Source organism: Typopeltis vanoorti, chromosome 16, assembly GCF_054136105.1.
Source record: "Typopeltis vanoorti isolate ZY-2024b chromosome 16, IOZ_Tvanoo_1.0, whole genome shotgun sequence".
NCBI classification, from domain to species: domain Eukaryota; kingdom Metazoa; phylum Arthropoda; class Arachnida; order Uropygi; family Thelyphonidae; genus Typopeltis; species Typopeltis vanoorti.
The window spans coordinates 29,350,239-29,372,302 of record NC_143564.1 but is presented as its reverse complement, the minus strand read 5'-3'; the positions used below and the strand labels follow the sequence as shown (position 1 = coordinate 29,372,302).

General features: G+C 36.1%; 1 protein-coding gene across 1 annotated transcript in view; it reads left to right on the top strand.

Annotated features, from left to right (window-relative positions):
• Positions 1-22,064, top strand: part of LOC150097913 (TBCC domain-containing protein 1-like) — a 349,586-nt gene that overhangs the window by 217,983 nt on the left and 109,539 nt on the right. Inside the window, exons 11-12 of the mRNA XM_090406629.1 lie at positions 818-942; positions 4,799-4,878. Coding sequence (XP_090262755.1) covers positions 818-942; positions 4,799-4,878 — 205 coding nt within the window. The remainder of the gene's footprint in view (positions 1-817; positions 943-4,798; positions 4,879-22,064) is intronic.

The window sequence follows — 22,064 nt, the reverse complement described above, 5'->3', positions numbered from 1 at the left end:
TCAAAAAGATGGATCTTTCACATCTAGTAATGTGTTTCAGTATATATTGTGAATGTTAATTAAGTTTGTGTTATAGCATAAGCACAGATAATTAAACTAATGCCTGAAGGAAATTGTAGATAAAGGAATTGAAAGGGCAAACTACTAAACTACTAAAGTTTGATAATATTGTTTCTTGATAAGGTCTTATTGTAAAGATTACAGTTTATTACATGCTAATTTCTCTAATCTCGGAATACGTTAGCTTAATTAAGTATAAATACTTTGCAAAAATGTATAATATGAATTTTTTTAATAAACCCTTGTGCTTTTACTTAATTAATTGCCTGATTTAATGAATCCAATGTACCACTCATAAAAATTCAGACCTAAGCAGAAGTTAATTGTTTAGTTAAGACCATGACTACAAACAAGGTTAAATACAGAAGGTATTAATATTTGGAAACTAGGTATATGTGTAGAATGATTGATCAAGTGCCTGTCTGAGAGTTCACTCCTTGACTGAAAAGTTTTCCAATCTAAGGGCTCTGGGGGGCACAGTAGAACAAATAAATTTTCCCAGTACCTTAAGAGGAGGTAACTCCAGATTTTTGCAACTAAGTAATTGGCTGTACTCAGAGACAATCTCTTTGTTAATTTAATTTGTCCATGTGACAATCTAAGCATCAGAAGTACACATAGATCTCTATATAACCAAATAAAAGAAATAAGAACAAAAAAAGAGTATATAACAATGTCTTAGCAGAACAATATAATGGTTTTTTGGGGGACTAAGATATATTTAATTAATTAATTAATTAATTTTTTTTTATTCCAGAAATCAAAGGTCAGATGCTGCATGCTACTTCAAATTACAGTAGGTTGATGACTAATGCAAACTATGCACCAGCAGGAAAAAGGCTGGTATTATTCGCTCATGTTTATAGGCAGACTATAGCTCGGGTTTGTATTCTGATATATTAATGTTAATATAATTTTTACAAATGTTGATAGTTTTATATATTGCTTATTAGTCACAATGGTCAAGGCTAGAGATGGTGTAAATAACTATTAGATAGTATGCCAATAAAGGAATGCTAACTGTATGTCATGCGATGTCAGCAAAAAAAATAATTTCTTTAGCATGAAGTTATAACAAATCATTGTGTCAGTTCATTGAAATCATTATTATTATGTGACATACTTCAAAGTTAGGTGAGACCTCATAAAAGAGGCAGTGGAAGTCTTAAGACATTTCTACTATATCAGTAGAGTATAAACTTCAAATCAGAATTATAAGAACCAAATTCCAATGTGATAAGATTGTTACCGTCAGATAACTATATTTGCATATGTTTGATTATTGCCATCAGTAATGGATTTGTGGATAAAGCAATTTTATATTTTGCTTTTAAAACTGGATGAGATTAAGTGAAAATTGTCATTGTTTTATAATGTTAATCATGCATTCAATTTCCTTAGTGTTTCTCTCTTGTTATGTTCTTCTATTCTTGATGTGGTATAACATTGTTATTGTTGGATAATTAGCTCTTATAATATTTATATACACCTGGTTATTGACAACAGCAGATGAATTGCAGCCAACAAGAGCAGGAGTCAGTTGGGCAGATGGCAGTTCTTTTGAGTCAGTCTGGTGTGAGATTGAGGCCAATAGGACAAAATATAAAATTGGTTTCTGCTATAGGCCAAAGGGTGCCCAGCATGATGTGGAAGATTAGTACAATGAGTGCAAGTTGTGTAATTTTATGGGGGACTTCAACTTCAGAGGCATAGATTGGAAGAGAAAAGAACACATGGAAGAATGGGAATGGAATTTATACACTTACTGAGAGATAAGTCCTTAACTAAGGTGGCTACGTTGTCTCCGATTGCGGAAAATGATCATGGAGTAGCAAAATGTGGAAATTCCAAGTTAAAAGGGTATATGTGGAACTAAAGGCAAGTGATTATGATACATTTAGAAGGCAGCTAGAAGAGCAGTACCATGGTAGAAAGATCTGCAAGGGAAGGATGTTCACAGTGCATGGGAGATAGTCAAGGGATATCTAGAGGAAGCAATGTCACACCATATATTGAGTATCAGGAGGGTAAGTTGGGGTAAGGTGGATGAGTAGTATCTATCAATAAGCATGAGCTGCAAAAAAAAAAGAAAATGTTGTAGAGGGGTATATAAGGAGAAGGGTGATCAACTAACTCATGAAGTACTAAGATCAGGAAAGAAAGGTGACCAGCATTATAAGGAAGGCAAAATTAAATTATGAGAAGAAATTAGCCAAACAAGCAAAAGGAAATCCCAAGGAGTTCTTTTGTTATGTTGCAACTAGAAAGAAGAATGACTATGGAAGGATATCTTTAATGACTGCTGATGGTAGAGAGGTGACAGAGGAAGATGAAATTGTTGAGCTACTGAGTAATCATTTTGCAAGGGTATATCATCCAAGTGAAGATATTGTTACAACAGAGCTGAAGGACTGATTTGAGAACAGTGGCTGAAGAATTGGAGGTACTTAATATATTGCACAATCTGAATGCAAATACGGCTGCGGGACTGGATGGGATATCAGCTCGCATGTAATGAGAATGTGCAGGAGAACTGGCAATGCCTTTGATCAGGCTGGTTCATTTAAGTCTCAGCTCTGGCAAAGTTCCAATAAAGTGGAAGGTCACAAAATAATTCCTTTGCATAAAGAATGATCTGAAAGGAGTTCGAAGTATAATACCAGCCATATTTCACCAAATGGTTAACAAAACCTTCTGAGGGTGAAGGTCTTGTTTTGACTGAGGTTTAGCCTATTCCCCTGAATGAACTCATTGCCTTTGGTGCTTAACATTTTTGTAAAGTATCCACTTTTCATAACCGGTGACTACAAGACTCAAAATCAGAGATTAAACCAGACTCCATTGTTTTCATCAAGGAACAAGGGCAAACAGCAAAAAGTCATCTACTGGAGCAAGTCCCAACTTGTTCATCAGTTCGTGAGGAACCCACTTGCTGAGTGTAGACACCATTCCAAGTTCTTGAAAATGGCAATGGATTGTCGAATTAAGATCTTTTGCTAAATCTTCAATAGTTTTGTGCTAAACCTTCAGCAGTTGCATTGGCATTTCTTGCAACAGCATATCATTATCAAGAGAGATAGGGTACCCAGAGTGAGGGAAACCTTTCAAGATAAAGTCTCCTTGTTGAAATTTTTATAACCATTACTAACATTTTCACACATTCAAAACATTATCACCATACACTTCTTGCACATTTTTTACAGTTTGGCAGCCTTGTTGCCTTTTTTTTAAAAACTCATAAAGCATGATGCACCTAATGTGCTCTTCAGTGACATCCATAGTAAAAAAGGATTATTTAAACAATAACTTATGATGTTCTTGCAAGATGGATTCCTTAGAATGTGGCCGCCTCAGCTTACTGGTACTTATAAAGCTTTAAAAATTCATGTTTAGACAAGTTGAGGCATGTTTGAACAAGTACAGTATAAAAAAAAACTACATTACTTTTTGGATGAGCTGATAGTTAATCAAGGTGATGTAGAGAGTTTTAAGGATAATTTAAATAGGTGGTGGTATGGGCAAAACATAATGAATGCTGATTTAATATGGAAAAGTGTAAAGTTATGTATTTTGGGATACAAAGGTTACAAGCTGTGTGCCACACTGAGGGACCTATACTTCAGTAAATTGATGAAGCTGAGGATTTGGGAATAATAGTAGTAATAGATAGAGAGCATATTGCTAAAATAACCAGGGGCTCAGAGGATTATGAAAGGATTATAAATTGGTTATTAAAGAACACACTAACAAGCAGAGATAAGGGAGTTATCATAACTCTTTATGAAGCCTTGATACAACCACATCTGGATTACTATGCTCAGCTCTGGTCACCTGGATTTCTTGGGGGATAAGGAAGTGATGTAGAGGACCCAGAAGTGAGTGACCAAGATGGTCAATAATGCTCTTCCAACATTGTGAAAGCTTCATGATGCCATTTCTAAATGGGTAAGTGGTCTGTGGAATACTTCCTATGAGGATAGATTCAGCGCTTGTAGATAAAAGTTGGTTGATAGGCTAAAAAGAGAGGATATGATAGAAACTTAAAGTTACTTAAAGGCTTTTATAGGATTGATGCAGGGGAAATATTTCATCACTTGACTAGAGGGATCAGAACAAGAGGTCATCCCTGGAAGTTTGGTGAGTGTGGTTAGCAAGGGTGTGAGGACTGGATTTTTTCCATGGAGAGTGGTTAATGAATGGAATGGGTTGCCTGAGTCAGTTGTGAGTGTTTTGTCTGTTAATGGTTTCAAGGAGAGAGATAGTTTGGTCATCCACAATGAGTCTTAGGACTTCATGGAGGTGCCCATGCAATAATAATAATTATTATTGCATTGATACTAGAGTGGTTTTTGATATGGTAGACGAGGGGAAGGAATGAGAATGAGGAGCCATCGCTGGAAGTAGAAATTGAAGGATAAGAAGTATTTTGTTAGCATGGAGAGTGGTAGGAGCATAGAATGCATTCATAAGAGGGTGGTAAAAGTGCAAATGGTAAATGAGTTTAAGAAGTGGTATGATAGACTTTAAGGTCTAGTATTGGTCTCTTACTTACAGTGAGTGTTATATTTTCATAGAGATCAAAAATAATAATAATAAAAGAGAATGAAACTTTTGTGAATACTATGAGTGGGACATACTAAGTAAGGAGAGAAATTGTTATTTTTCAAGGTGAGACTTTATTTTGTTCTTGATCATTGTATAAAGACTAAATATAATAGTTATTGTATTGTATTTTCAGGCATCTCGCACTGTTCATGGATCTACCGTCAAGATTTTTCATTGTCAACAAGCATATTTTTATCTTTTATCTGCTATCAGGTAAATATAAGGAAAGATTGTTATTTTTTATTTTTAATATTAAATTTATTTTACAGTAACACAATTATCAATTGTTTTATTCAAAAATACAATTTTTACCTTGATTATAGTATAAATGTTTATGATTTCAAAGCAGACATACTGGCCATTAGAGCACGGGCAGTTAACACACATAATACATAGCCTCTTAGCTTGAGTTGCTGCGGCCATCAGTCTAAATAAACCAAACCAGTATGACATTACAGAATGCAGTGAATTTAAAAGTATTATATTTGAAAACCTAAAAAAAAATTTTCAGGAAAATTGAATTAATGAAGGTTACCTGGTTCTGCATGTCAGTGAAGAATAATACTTTCAAAATATGAGATTTGTATTTCGAGGTTTTCTTCTTCTTCTCCTCCTCATTGCTACTGCCATCAGAATCTGTGTTACCATTTTAGGATGTTTCCCAGCTGTTAAAATTTAGTCATTTTGAGATGTTTTTCAGTTATTTTTTTTTTTATTATTATCACCAGAATTCTATGGGATCATTTAGTGTATTTGCATTCAACACACTCTCGGGCAATTCATTCCACTCACCATCCACCTTCTATGCAATGAACCTGCTCCTTATATAGCTTCCAGGGATGTCCCCATGTTCTATCTCCCCCCCTCTCTCTCTACGTTCTGTGAAAAATTTCTTCCACTTTAATCCAATGACAATCTTTACCAACTTAAATGTCAATCATATCTCCCTATCTTTCTCCTATTTACAAGGCTCTGCAAATTGCATTCCCTCAATCTGTCTTCATAACACATCTCGTGCACCAGTACCACCTTAGTCAGCCTTCGCTGGACACTTTCCAGCATGTTCTCATCACCATGAAAAGGAAACCAGGGTATCAAATGATAAAACAATAATGAGGCCTTATAAAATGGAACAATAACCACACTTGCAACCACATTCACTGATTTAAATTATCAGATCTAAAACTCTTGACCCTTATGTTCCCTCCTTTACATACTGCCTAAGATAGTTGTCTCTCAAAAATTAAAGAAATTAATTTTCCTTATTCCCAAATGCTATCTCTTCAATCTGATCTATCATCATCAGCCAATTCCTGATATGTATCCTCTAGGACAGTGGTCTCCAAAGTGGTACGCATAACCCCTGGGATACGCGAGGCGATACCTGGGGGTACATCAAAAAAAGTTTTATATTGATAGGAAAAAAATAAGTAATTAATTAAAGATAAAGAATATTACTTCCTTTCATCAATTAAACATATATCTAACATAGACAAAGACGTTATAAAGATCCTGTAAACTTAAATTTGCGAGTAGCGCACATTGGGCGACTTTGGACACACAATCATCCGTGGCAAAACTGTCATGTTTTTTAAAACTAGGGAGTAAATCTCTTACTTCTTATCATTGCCATTGTTTGTAGCGCATCCTAGCGTTGACAAGCCCAACTAGAGAAGGAAAATTGCTTACTTATCCTGCTATCTACAGATGACACCATAGTTGTATTAATTATTTGACTATTAGTAGTAAGCTTAACGATTTTTTAGTATATATTGTTTCTGTGCAATTCCAATGCCTTTGTAAGCTGTTAATAATATAATGTAAAACTATCTAGTGTTTTTCATTATTATATGATGATACAAGGCATATTTCCTCTTTATAATACTTATTACAATAGATTTTTGCTTAATCATTTGGGGGTACGCGCTATTTATTTTTTCTGTCTTGGGGGTATGCGATCAAAAAAGTTTGGAGACCACTGCTCTAGGGGTGGGGATGTAGAGGATGTTATGATAGTACTACATGAAAAAGTTACACCATTACTACAAACTTCTGATCAAAAATTTTCCTCCAGATTAATCTGTTATCTGTCAGGACTCCAACATTATCAGATCTTATATTTCTGTCTACTAGGGCACTTTTTACTGTATCAATCCAGCTACATCTTGGTCTTCCTTTGGGTCTTTTTCCTGCCAACCTGGCCAAAAACATTTTTGCTAATCTTTCCTCTTTCATTCTGTTTAAGTGACCACATCATGCCAGCACTTTCCTGAATGCTATAGCATTCAGGAAATTATAGAAAATGCTATAGCTGGCCTGGTTGGCCAAGTGGTTAGCGTATCTGCTTTCCAACCAAAAGGCTGCAGATTCAATCCCGCCATGGGCATGGATGTTTGTGATTGTCTGTGGAAATACTAGAGGTGGTGGGCAGTAGATGGCATTGGTGAACTCAATGGTGGAGAAAGAGTTGTAGAGTAGGTGCCCTCCCTCGATGAATCTTTGGACTCCATGGAGGTGTCATGTAATAATGATAATAAATAAAATTTCTATAGCAATTGCCACAGTATTTTTCTATAGCAAAACAATAGAAATTTCTTTCCTAATATCCTCATTTTTCATATGATACTGCAATTGATACTCCAATGATCTTTCTCAGAACTCTCATATCTGTGGCCCCAGTCTTTGATCAAGTGTTTATTTCTAATCCAGCTCTCAGCTATGTAGCTCAGTCAGTATAGATGAAGCGCTTTGGTCAGAAAGACCTGGGTTCGATTCCCAGAGAACCTTTATCTGGTCTCTTTCGATGAAAGGTGAGTTAGCTGGTCTCCTATGGAGTGGGGGGGATCACTCGGAAACTCGGTTTTTTTTTGTCCCCTGAAACAGACAAACCATCCCTGTGAACACACAGTCATGAATACATCCCATCCATACGCTGGTCCCTAGCCCAGATAAAATTGGCAGCAACGGGGGGGGGGGCAATGGTGAACTACCTTATATAAATCTCACCAGGAACACTTTGTAGACAATGCCTACAAAGTCACCTAGGGTTGGAAATGACTGAAGGGAAAAACCACCACCAGCTCTCAGATCCATAAGTTAAAATTGGTTTGAACTCTGTCTTCTATACAGCTAATTTAATGTCTTTCTTAATCCATATACATTTATTCAACTGACTTCCTACCATACCAGCTTTGATCCTGTTGTCTGGTTCTATATTAAATTTACCATCTTCACTAAATATCGTGCCTAAGTAGCTGAAATATTTTACTTGTTCTATAGGTTCTCCATTCACAATGCAGTTGATATTTTCAATGCTTTTGCCTATTTTCATTGTCTTTGTTTTGTTATTGCTGATCTTCATACCAAATCTATTACAACAGTTATTCAATTTAGTCAGGGAATTTTGCAGACTTGTAGAGGATTTATTTAGAAGCATAACATCATTTGCATAAAGCAAAGAGCTAAGATTAACATCACATCCTCAATTTTGATATCAGATTTAAACACCTTACTGGCCATTATGGATCAAATACACATCCTCATACGCTTCGTATCCATCATATATTTCAATATAATATCAATGGTATTACAATTTTAATATGCATTTCGCATCCATTGAAACTTGGACGTATATATACGTCCTGGCCGGTAGCATAGTTAATACCACTTTCCTTCATAATGTGATCTGTATAGATTATGAATAATGGTGGAGATAATGTGCACCCTTATCCTATACCTGATTTAACATCTCCCTGAACCTTCTTCAATACTAACTGTAGACTTACATCTTAAATAGCGACTATGTTTTTACCTCAGTATATAATGTCCTATTTATATCCTATAACTATTCTTGTTGAGAGGCTTATACGCTGGTTAAACATTATAACTAATAATTAAGGAATTGACAGCATATAATAGAAATATAAATTAAATAAACTTTAATATATACTTTCCGATATTTCGGCAAACGTCACGTTACCATCTTCTTGGGAACTTAATACAAAGACAAGTGCACACAAGTACTACATAACAGCAAATGAGAACCGAAGCCAGCATTTTCCTAAAGTCCTCATGGTGCCCCCTGGTGGGCTATATTGGTAGTTCTTGGCCTTTGGGCTGAAGTTCTTCTGATAAATGTTTCCCAAATTTGGGGCAGTCTCATGCATCCAAATTTGTTGAGGTTTGGCATGTTCCTAAGGGATGAGGCTGATTCCATCAATAGTCTTTCATATTTGAACTTGCTGTGGTGTATTACTGTAGCTTTCTTCAATCTTATTCTGTGGCGAGTATCCAGGGCATGGTCTGCAAGCCCAGAGTGGCTGTACTGGTGAAATCGGATGTAAACCTTGTGTTCTGAGATTCTGATATTTTCTGTCCTGCCTGTTTGGCCAAACATGCATGCCAAACCTCAAAAAATTTGGATGCATGAGACTGCCCCAAATTTGGGAAACATTTATCAGAAGAACTTCAGTCCAAAGGCCAAGAACTACCAATATAGCCCGCCAGGGGCACCATCAGGACTTTAGGAAAACGCTAACTTCGGTTCTCATTTGCTGTTATGTAGTACTTGTGTGCACTTGTCTTTGTATTAAGTTCTCAAGAAGATGGCAACGTGACGTTTGCCAAAATATCGGAAAGTATATATTAAAGTTTATTTAATTTATATTTCTAGTGTACACTGTCAATTCCTTAATTATTAGTTATCATGTTTAACTAGCGTATAAGCCGCTCAACAAGAATAATGATCATCCACGGAGATTCCTTCTCACGCAAGGCCTGCCATTACGGCAAACTGAAGCTAAAGTTATCCAGACAACTTAACCGTCTGGCATTCCTAAAACGCTGTCGGGATAATCAAGTCATCCCTAACTGTGTAAAATTTAAACACCGCTTCGTCTCACAGACAGCTCTCCGTATCTACAACTGGAAGAGCCAGGCTTTAATTCGGGAGCAAATTACTGCTACATGCGGTTCCCTAGCCGACATAAACAGAGCTATTTTAGTTCTAGAAAATGAGCTTTTGCATATGTTTAATCACGAGCTTTGGTCAGTCCTACATGATGTCTCGTGTATGGCGACTAATAAAGAATTCGAACGAATATGGAGCTGACATATCAACAAGTTTGATAAATTAATAAAGAACTCGGTGTCCAAACCTAAACTACAAACCAACACTGTAGTTAACCTTTCTTCAGTTATCTTGAAACCTGAAGCACTCAGTGCTCTGTCACGTGGTCACAACTTCGCCATTGCTCATAAGAAATTACCAGCCGAGGAATTAATGATCCAAATTGAACGCAGGATTTGCCACCTTCCAAACCACATCACCAACGATATTAGATTGGATGTAGCCTGTGTTCCCACAAAAGCAAAACCTCCAAAATCCAACATATCCATTAGTGAATACAATTCACTACAAGAATTGAAGAGAAACAAAGAAATAGTGATCACCAAAGCGGATAAGGGGAACGCCACTGTGGTACTCAATCTTAATGATTGCACAGGTAAGCTGAGGCTTTACTATTAGATCGATCCACTTACCTCCCTATTGAATACAATCCCACCAACTCTCAAATTAGAAAACTCCATAGGGTCCTTAAGAAGGTCACTTCTTGGCCTGTGGAGATTACCAACAGACTGAAACCCTATAACTCTAGAAACTCTAGACCCCCCTGCATATATGGGCTCCCAAAAATACACAAAGAAAATGTGCCATTAAGTCCCATAGTGGATGGCATTGATTCGCCACTTTCAAACTAGCCAAACATTTAGCCAATGCGCTCTCACACTATACTGGCAACACACCATCACACATAAAAAACTCAGCCCACTTCCAAGCCAGTATAGAAAACCTTACACTGCAACATAATGACATAATGGTCAGTTTTGATGTCTCCTCCCTATTCACGAATCTCCCTATCAAAGAAACCTTAGAGCTAATCCAAGCTAAATTTCCTTCCGATATCTCAGCCCTATTTCAGTTTACAATGAACTCAGGCTACTTTGTTTGGTAGGAAAAATTCTACAAACAGATAGAGGGAACAGCCATGGGTTCACCACTTTCCCCACCCTTGGCCAACTTCTTTATGGAGACTTTTGAAGAGAAAGCCTTAAACTCAGCCCCACAAAAACCTACCATATGGCTTCGCTACGTTGATGATGTGTGTACGCTATTTGGCCATATGGCCCGGATTCACTCTTCTCCTTCCTAACACACTTAAACAACCAACACCCTAGAATCAAGTTCACCCTGGAAAAAGAGGAAAACAACAACCTCCCCTTCCTAGACACACTAGTCACCCGCCAACCTGATGGAACCTTGGTTTTCTCAGTTTATAGAAAACCCACCCATACAGGCAGATACATTCACCAACAATCCCATCACCCCCCCCCCCCTCACAACAATATGGAGTTATTAAGACACTATTCAACAGGGCAAAAATAATCTGTTCAAATGATCAAGCCCTAACCACTGAACTAAATCACATCCATGACACTTTCTCAGCCAATGGCTACCCCCCCCCCCAAAAAAAAAAAAAGAATCCAAAAAATACTTAACCCAGTTATCCACAATCCCCCCCCCCCTTCACAAAAAAGATTACTCTAAATCCATCACCATTCCCTACATCCGAGGCACCTCGGAAAAAATCAACAAAATCTTAAAAAAACATGACCTGACCACTTGTTACAGACCACATAGAAAATTGGCATCCCTTCTCCGCTCCACTAAAAACCAACCACTTCCCCTAGACCTACCTGGTGTATACCAGGTCCCTTGCAGCTGTAAATTGTCCTACTTTGGCCAAACAGGCAGGACAGCAAATATCAGAATCTCAGAACATAAGGATTACACATGAGTACAGCCACTCTGGGCTTGCAGACCACGCCCTGGATACTCGCCACAGAATAAGATGGAAGAAAGCTACAGTAATACACCGCAGCAAGTTTAAATATGAAAGACTATTCATGAAATCAGCCTCAGCTCTTAGGAACATGCCAAACCTCAACAAATTTGGATGCATGAGACTGCTCCAAATTTGGGAAACATTTATCAGAAGAACTTCAGCCCAAATGCCAAGAACCACCAGTATAGCCCACCAGGGGGCACCATGAGGACTTTAGGAAAACGATAGCTTCTGTTCTCATTTGCTGTTATGTAGTACTTGTGTGCACTTGTCTTTGTATTAAGTTCCCAAGAAGATGGCAACGTGACGTTTGTCGAAATATCGGAAAGTATATGTTAAAGTTTATTTAATTTATATTTCTATTATACGCTGTCAATTCCTTAATTCTTAGTTATCATCATATAACTAGCATTTTGAAGAGCATTCCTCTTGGCATCTTATCATAACACAACTACTTTCAGATCTATGAAACTTAAATGTAAATCCTTTTTATATTCTCAAGATTTCCTAACTATTTGTCTTAAAGCAAAAATCTGATCCTGACAACCTCTATTTGGCCTGAATCTGGCTTGTTCTTAACCAAGCTTTCTTTCCACAAGTTTTCTTATCTGTTTCTCAAGTATACTTACATATATCTTACCAGGAACACTGAGAAGGGAAATACATCTGTAATTCTCAGGTTAATTTTTCTCTTTTTATAGATGGGTTCTATGAAAGCTCTACTCCAATCATCCAGAATTCGACCCTCCGACAAGATATTCTGAATGATTCACTGCAGCCAGTATAAAATGTTTATCCCTCGATATTTGAGCATTTCTTGTTGAATTTCATCTACTCCAGCTGCCTTTCCACATTTCAGGTTTTTGGTGGTTTTTTAACTTTGAGTACGGTTATGTATTTCTGACTGCATTCATGTTGGAAGTTTTCTACTACCGTGCTGATACTGCTTGTTTAATTTAGCAATCTTTCAAAGTAATTACTCCTTTAGAATATCTTTATCTTCAGTTTTCATATCACCTCTACATCTCAGATTTCTTTTACCATGCAAAGAGAGGTAACTCATTTAGTAAGGTAACAACAGTGCAGTATGAGCAGCAGTTAGCTAATTAGTCCAAAAGATATTCTAGAAAGCTTTTTTGATATGGCCAGTAGAAGGAAGAATGATGATACTGATTGCAGAGATAGGTGGAATAATAACCACTGAGGAGGATATAGTACAGATGTTAAATGAGCATTTCATAAAGATGTTTCATCATTGTGAAAGTAACATGTAGAATTTGAGATCGGTGGGTTTTTTAAACTTTGAATATGGATATGTATTTCTACCTGCATTCGTGTTGGGAGTTTTCTACTACCGTGCCGACACTGCTTGTTTAATTTATCAATCTTTCAAAGTAATTACTTCTTTAGAATATCTTTATCTACAGTTTTCATGTCACCTTTATCATCTCAGATTCCTTTTACTTTCTTCCATTTCTAAGTTTTTTTCAGTAGTCTCCAGGATATTTTATCACCTTTCTGATATTTATTTTCAGTGTTCTTACCAAAGTCTTCCCATCACTTTTGTTTAATTAATTGTTGTGCACTGCTTTGCTTTCTTCTCTCTAAACTTCCAGTATGCTTTCTTCTTTTCCTTGAGTGCCTCTTTAACTCCCTGAGTCCACCATGGAATTCTGATTTTCCTATCCTTGCAGACAAGCTCACTACATGCCTATTTTGCGGAATTAATCATTGTTTTCTTTGGGGTTTACCAGTGAATTTCCAGGGTTTGGTTCTTTTTTCATACCTTTCATTTTTTCTTGAATATTGTTTGTGTGTATTTGAGTCTACAGTTCACCTCTGAAAGCTGCTTAAGTTTGATTCGTTTTAAAACTTTCTTCCACAGTCTTCTTTAAAATATGAAATTCAATTTTATCCTGCTCAAAACTAAATGGTGAATATTCCTATTTGAAATTCTCTGTTTCTCTTGTGTCCTGAATTAATGGGAAAACATCGCTATCAACTATAACATAGTCAGTGATATTCTTATTTCTTGCATCTTTTCTCCATGTGAATTTGTGCACATTTTTATGTTAAAACACGGTGTTAGTAATAACTAGTCCATCTCCTGAACAGAAATCCAGCAAGAACTTACCATTATTATTAGTTTTGCACAACATTTCTAAATGTATGTTAATTATTTCCTATCCTGCTGTTTAGATTTCCAACAAGAACCAACCTTTCTTTTTTCATTGGAAAAATGCTTCAAAATCCTCCATTTTTTCTTTAGTAGAACCTTCTGTGGGATCAGACGTATTTGTGTCTACAAATACGTCTGAATGTACAGTTCTCCATTTTGATATTTGCCTGCCATTCAAATAGTGTTGAATACTATAGCTATTCCTTTTTCCTAAATGTTATTGCTTGAATATAACATTTTGTATTTCTTGATTAGAAAGATCTTGCCTGTTTTTTGCCTTCTTTGTTTCAGTCACACCAGTTCTTCTGCTATTTCTAAATCACTTAGGGAATTGAACAACGTAGATCCGAATATAAATTAAATTATACTTTAATAAATATCTCCGATATTTCGGCAACGTCACGTTGCCATTTTCAAAAGGAACTTACAAAAAAGGCACGTGCATGCAGGCACTACAACACAGTAACTGAGAATGTAGATATGAAGCTATCGTTCTCCTAGAAGTCCTGATGGTGCCCTCTGGCGGGCTAAGTAGGTGTTCTTGGCCGTTGGGCTGAAGGTCTGCTGATGTATGCCTCCCAAATTTGGGGCAGTCGCATACAACCAAATTTGTTGAGGTTTGGGGAGTTTCTTACGGCTGAGGCTGATTCCATAAATAGTCTTTCGAATTTGTATTGGTTAAGCAAATATGCATATAAGCAAATACAAATTCAAAAGACTATTTATGGAATCAGCCTCAGCCCTATGAATCCCCAACCTCAACAAATTTGGTTGTATGCCTATATTATTTGTATGCCTGTATCCCTGGCCTGTATTAATATCCCTTCCTGCCACTATTTCCCTCTTTCATGTCTTTCTTATCTGGACATAATTCCACCGCTATCATCATCAGCACCCCCCCCCCACACACACACTTCTTTCTTGTCTTTTCTATCCTCTTGAAAAACATTGTATCCTTTCATTTCTATACTCATTCAGATATCATCCTCTCATTCAATCATTTTTCACTTATTCCAGCAATTTTTGGGTGAATAAACTCAATTAGTGAAACAATTCATCTCCCTTACTTCTGATACTCCTGGTATTTCTTAATAAACATCAGTTCATTTTTAGGTTTATAACTAGTCCTGCCTAAGCCACGTGTTGTTTGTGATTTTCCCATCACACCTTCCCTCGGTCAATCACCTTATCACCACTTATGCCATATTTCCTTAGTCTCAACTACTTCCCCTCCCTCACATCCCAATCCATTTCATTCCGATTTCTATTCTGATCATCTCCATACACACATTCACTACTGCATCCAACATCCACTCTCCCTATGCCATCCTCATCTAAGGTGGACTTGAAAGGAGCAAACGTTGCCGTTGGTTTAGTATGTTGTGAGGTGGGTTGAACAGAATGAAATATTTAGTTAGATATTGCTATAGACCTGGCAATGTGAAAGGCAGTGAGAAAGAAATATACAGGCAAATCAGTCTTAGCTAATATGAAAAAGGTGATCATTATTGATGATTTTAATTATGATACTATAGATTAGAATGAAGAGACAACATCTAGAGGCAAAGAATGAGTTTCTTGCATTTTTGAAGGACAATTACTTTAGTCAACATGTAACAGAGGATGCACAGGGATTAGGGATTATGGATCTTGGATTTTATTATTGCATCAGAGGAAGCTATTTTAAATGAAGTGTTAAATCTTCCTCCAGTTGGTGAATGTGACCATGAAGTGTTTTCTTGGCTGTAGCCAACCGTATAAGGACTTCTGTGAGAAAGGGGTATATGCAGAACTATAAGGCTAATGATTATGACAAGCTCAGGAGGCAGCTTTCAGCTATATCATGAATTGACGAATTGGAAGGAAAGGAGATCAGGTCTACTTGGAACCTGTTCAGGAACTGTCTTGCAGAGACAATGTCTGAATGCATTCTCAACATGAAGAGGTCAAATTAAGGTGGCTGTGAAATGGATGAATGAAGAGGTGAAGTATGCAATTTGGAAGGAAGATGGCATTATGGACGAAGAATAACATGAGTGGTGACAATAGTCAGTTGCATGAGGAGTACAAAGAGTAAGCAAGAGAGGTAACTCATTTAGTAAGGTAACAATAGTGCAGTATGAACAGCAGTTAGCTAATGAGGCCAAAAGAAATTCTAGAGAGTTTTTTGATGTGTTCAGCAGAAGGAAGAATGATGATGGAAGGATGATACTGGTTGCAGAGATTGATGGAATAATAACCACTGAGGAGGATGTAGTACAGATGTTAAATGAGCAATTTATAAAGGTGTTTCATCATTGCGAGAGTAACACCATGTAGAATTTGAGAACAGTGGGGATGAGGAGAAGCCATTGATAGTGAGTGAGCAGGAGGTATATGAGGAATAGAGTAAATTTGATGTGAATAAGGCTGTAGTATATCACCACTTGTCTTGAGGGAATGTTCCAGGGAGTTAATAATAGTTTTAACTTACTTCTTTAACATGAGTCTTAGATTTGCCCAAGTTCCAAAAGAATGGAAAGAGTGCAAAATTGTTCCACTTCATAAATGTGGTTATAGCTATGACTGACTTTGAATTACAGGCCAATCTGTTTGTCTGGAGTGTGATAAAGCTATTAGAGAGGCTAGCCATGATTAGCATTCAGAATCGGATTGATGACAGCAACATTATCTTTAATGGACAGCATGGGTTTGATAATGGAAGATCATGTTTAGCAATCTACTTACTTACTATAACAAGGTGATGGAGCATAATAGGAGAGTTCTGATTTTCCTATCATTGCAGATAAGCTCATTACTTGCCTATCTTGCTGAATTGATCATTGTTTTCTTCAAGGTCAGTGAATTTCTAGGGTTTAGGTCTTGTTTTCAAAGTCTTTCATCTTTTCCTGCATAATTTGTTATTTCAAGGTTATATGGTAGTCATCATCAGGAAAATATACATATGCACGGGATACAAGCTACATAACACTACACAAAAATAAGCTAAATCTGAATACTTTGTTAATCATTTGCATTACCCTGACCTCTAGTGAAAAAAGAAAAATAAATAAATAAATTACTTAATGATTTAAAATTGATTAATGACTACAGATAATTTTTAAAAAAAATTACACTGTTACTACATCAAACACACATCTCTAAAATCCAGTTATTTCAAGGTTTTCTTTTGTTGGTGTTCTGCTATGTGGATGCTATATAGGTTGTAGATGGTTCCTCCAGATTCTTGGAATTACTAATTCATCATTCTTGTTAAGATTTAGGATGTTTTAGCATCTCACAAGCTTCATTGAATTTTCTTTCAAACCAGGTTTTGGTGCAGTGTAGCGACTGGGTGCCTTTCCAATTAATTCTGTGACATGTTTGAAGTGCATGTTCTGACAGGCCTGTTTTAACATAGCAAAGGAATTTAATGTGCCATTTGTATTCATCTTTTCTTGTTGGAATGGTGCATCCTGTGTCCCCTATGTAGGGTCGGTTTTATATACACTGAATTTTGTAAATGCCCAAATGGGAAGGTAGGGAAAAGGATCTTTGAATGAGCCAAGTATACTTTTTAATTGTGCAAGTTACCTTAATGTTGTATTTATTCCCCCAGTCTATGGTATGGCATTTGTGTAATCATATTTGCTTTTCATGGCATTATTGTGGAGAATCTTGCGAACTTTTTTTGTAGCCACTTTTTATGAACATTTGGGAAATAACTTCAGTGCCTGGTTGTTGGAAACAAATTGTTAAGGCTCTATGTTTGAGGGTGCTGATGACCCTTAAATTTTATGTTGGATGGAGGTATGAATTTTTGTGTATGTATTGGCCTGTGTGTGTAAGTTTGTGGTAGATTTGAAGGAAAAGCAGCCTGAGGAAAGACATATGACAAATGTGTCTAGAAAAGACACTTCACTATGGCCTGTCAGTGTACTTCAAACATGTCACAGAATCAACTGGAAAGGTATCAAGTGCCTACACCACACCAAAACCTGGTTTGAAATAAAATTCAAGGAAACTTGTGAGATGCTGAAACATCATCCTAATCTCAACAAGAATGGTGGATTAGTGATCCCAAGAATCTGGAAAACCCATCGACATCCTATATAGCATCCAGAACATGATGGTGTAGACCCTAACACAAGAAAACCTTGAGATAAGAGGAATTAGAGATGTGTTTGATGTAGTTCCACTGTAATTTTTTTGAATCATCTGTAATCATTATTCCTTTTTTTAATCAGCTGTAATCATTATTCATTTTTTAATCATCTGTATATTATTTTACTTATTATGTACATAAAAATTATTTTATTTATGTTAATTAAATAAGTAAATTTTATTTATTTATTTATTTGTATTATTATTCTTTTTTTTTTTTCTTTCACCAGAGGTTGGGCTAGTGTAAATGATTAACAAAGCATTTAGATTTAGCTTAGTTTTGTGTAGTGTCATGTAACTTGTGTCCTGTGCATATGTATGTTTCCTGATTACAAACCTCAGTATAGAAGTTGAAATGTTGAGTGTTATTTGTTTAATTATAAATAAAGTAATTACTCCAACATGAGTGTTTATCTCCATAAATTTTACACAATGAATTTTCCTGAATAATATTTGTCTACAGTTTACCTCTGAGCGCTGCTGAAGTTTGATTCATTTTAAAACTTTCTTGCACACTCTTCTTTTCAATATGATCTTCATTTTTATTCTGCTCAAAAATAAATGATGATTCCTTCCAATTTCAAATTCCCTGTATACCATTTTGTCCTGAACCAGTGAGAAAACAAATTTCTGTCAATAATAACATAGTCCGTGAATCTTTTTCTTATTTTTTGCATCTTTTCTTCATGTGAATTCGTGCACATTTTAATGTTGGAATATGGCATTAGTAATAACTAGTCCATGTCAACAGAAATTTAGCAGGTTATTAGTTTTGCTCTTTTCTTCAAATTTTCTCCAAGCACTTTTGTATTGATAATCTGGTAATTATTTCTTACTCTGCTCTCAAGATCTCCAACAAATAACAACTTTTTTTTTTTTTTCTTAGTTGTGTCAGCTGCATTCTCTAATGCCTCAAAAAATTCCTCAACTTCTTCCTTAGTAGAACCTTTTGTGCATCCATAGGCACAAATTAGTCTTATTGTCCAGTTCCTCATTCTGGTATTTGATCATATCATTCTATTTGATACTCCCTGCCATTCAAGCAGATTATCCTTATATGTAGTGTTGAATACTATAACTACTCTTTCTTTACTATTTTTGTCGTCTCTGTTTTGGTAATGCCTATCATGTTGATCTTGTAATTATCCTGTTCTTCTGCTAGTTCCATTTCTTTTCCACTGATGCTTCTTATGTTGATGGTGCCAATCTTGAACTCTACTGATGTTGAGTTGGGACTTGTTCCAGTAGCTGACTTTTTGTTGTTTGCCCTTGTTCCTTGATGAAAACAATGGAGTCTGATTTAACTGGGAGATGTCTCTGCTGGCAGAGCCACAAAAAAAAACCACTTGCCTACTCAGGTGAGTTAACAGAGACAAGTGGTAAGTCAGTTTTCTGCCTCATTCTAAATAAATGCATTCAGAATGTATTATTTTTTTTCCTGCATAATTTACACTTTTTATCATTTTAAAACACATCATCCCATTCACTGTCAAGTTATTTGATCACAGCCAGCTGCCAATGAATCTCTTTCACCAAATACGTATTCAAGAAGTGTGAGAACAGGGCATTTTCTGTTGTGCTGGGTTAAAAAAAAAATTGGGAAATTCACTTCAGAATAAAAATTTTGGTTAATCGGCATACATCATAGTAGACTTCATCAGGAGAGCAAAATAAAAAAAAAAACTTGCATTGACTGATTTAAGCAACAAGCAGATTAACAGTAACAGTTACACAGAATATTTGAAAAAGATTAACAGTAGTACGTGCATGTTGACACTACTGTGATGAGTAGTGTGTCCGAGATCTGGATGTGCTAGGTTTTTAGTGAAAGATATTAACATAGGATCATGTCTTGTTTCTTGTCACATTGATTCAATTTTTTTTTTCCCCATTGACTCTTTGAATGCTGTGACACAGAATTGTAATCCATTTAGCTCATTTTTATGCATTACCATAGTACTTGATTTTTTGTCTCTGTTGTATATGCTTCTAGCCCTGATTTTTTTTTTTTTTCTTGATGGTTTCTAACATGCATATTATCTGTTAACAAGCCCATCTGTCCCAAATAGCAAATTCTACAAAAACGTAAACTGTTCCTGTGTACTCTCTGTTCTTTAAGTGGCAAATGGGGAAGTTTTACAAGGCAAAGCAGACTTGAGACTTTGTTTAGCATGGATGAAGCAAACCTTTTATTCCTTGTTCATGTAATATCTTTGATATCTTTTCTGTGAGGGATCCTACGTAAAGGAGTGATGCTGCTCCTCTATATATATATATATTTTTTTTTTGACCATTTGTTTATCTGGGTTACTTTTAAAATGTTCTGAAACATTTTTTCGTTATATTATAACCATTTTTCCCTCGAAAGTTATTTTTATCCATTACACATCATCTTATGAAATATATTTCATAGTTCAATATATTGAAAAAGCTTTTCTAAACTTATTATTAAAATATTTCTGTAAAAAATAATTCTTTAATATAACGAATGCCAGTGTTCCATGCTAAGAAATGACATTCTTGGTTTAATCCTTTATCCTTTTCTAGTGTAAGCAAACAAATGTTTGCCCATTATGTATCTTCATGACTGGGCCACTGGTACATAGAGGCTAATGACTTCACATCAATTGCTTTCGTATCCTATAATGCAAAGCATGCACACACACACACACCCTTTGAGATGTGTATAATGCAATTCATTATGGGATACTAAGGCAATTGATATGAAGTCATTAGCCTCTGTATACAAGTGGCCAAGTCATGAAGATACTTCACACACAAACATTTTCTGCTTACATTTGGATAAAGGATTAAACCAAGAATATAATTTCTTGGAATCTTTAATTTATAGTATATCCATGTGAAAACACCTTCAACAATAGTCCTTTACTGGATTGTGACTTTGAGTAGCAAGCTTTCCTGACAACTGAATTATTAATAACTAATATTTAAGGAATTGACAGCGTATACTGGAAATATAGATTAAATAAACTTTAATATACACTTTCCGATATTTCGGCGAACGTTACGTTGCCATCTTCTTGGGAACTTACTAAAAAGACACGTGCACACAAGTACTAATACAACAAATGAGACTGAGGCTAGGACGCTAGCGTTTTCCTAAAGTCTACCCCCTCCAAAAAATCCAAAAAATACTTAACTCAGTTATCCACAACCCACCACCCCCTCCCCCTCACAAAAAAGATTACTCTAAATCCATCACTATTCCCTACATCAGAGGCACCTCAGAAAAAATCAATAAAATCTTAAAAAAACATGACTTGACCACTTGTTACAGACCACATAGAAAACTGGCATCCCTTATCCGCTCCACCAAAGACCAACCACTTCCCCTAGACCTACCTGGTGTATACCAGGTCCCTTGCAGCTGTAAACTGTCCTACTTTGGCCAAACAGGCAGGACAGCAAATATCAGAATCTCAGAACACAAGGATTGCATCCGATTTCACCAGTACAGCCACTCTGGGCTTGCAGACCACGCTCTGGATACTCGCCACAGAATAAGATGGAAGAAAGCCACAGTAATACACCGCAGCAAGTTCAAGTATGAAAGACTATTCATGGAATCAGCCTCGGCCCTTAGGAACATGCCAAACCTCAACAAATTTGGATGCATGAAACTGCCCCAAATTTGGGAAACTTTTATCAAAAGAACTTCAGCCCAAAGGCCAAGAACTACCAATATAGCCCACCAGGGGGCACCATCAGGACTTTAGGAAAACGCTAGCGTCCTAGCCTCAGTCTCATTTGTTGTATTAGTACTTGTGTGCACGTGTCTTTTTAGTAAGTTCCCAAGAAGATGGCAACGTAACGTTCGCCGAAATATCGGAAAGTGTATATTAAAGTTTATTTAATCTATATTTCCAGTATACGCTGTCAATTCCTTAAATATTAGTTATTATGTCTAACCAGCGTATAAGCCTCTCAACAAGAACTGAATTATTAGTTATAATAATAAGTTATACACCAAATTTTATAGTCTTGCCACTTCAGAGTTCTTGATCCTCTATTTGATCAAAGATAGAGTATGTGCCTTGATCAGCAGATCCTCTATTTTATATTGAATTGAGATTTTTGAATGTAAGAATGTATTATCAGCTTTAATAAATATGAATAAAATCTTAATTACATTTTAATAAATATAAGCCATT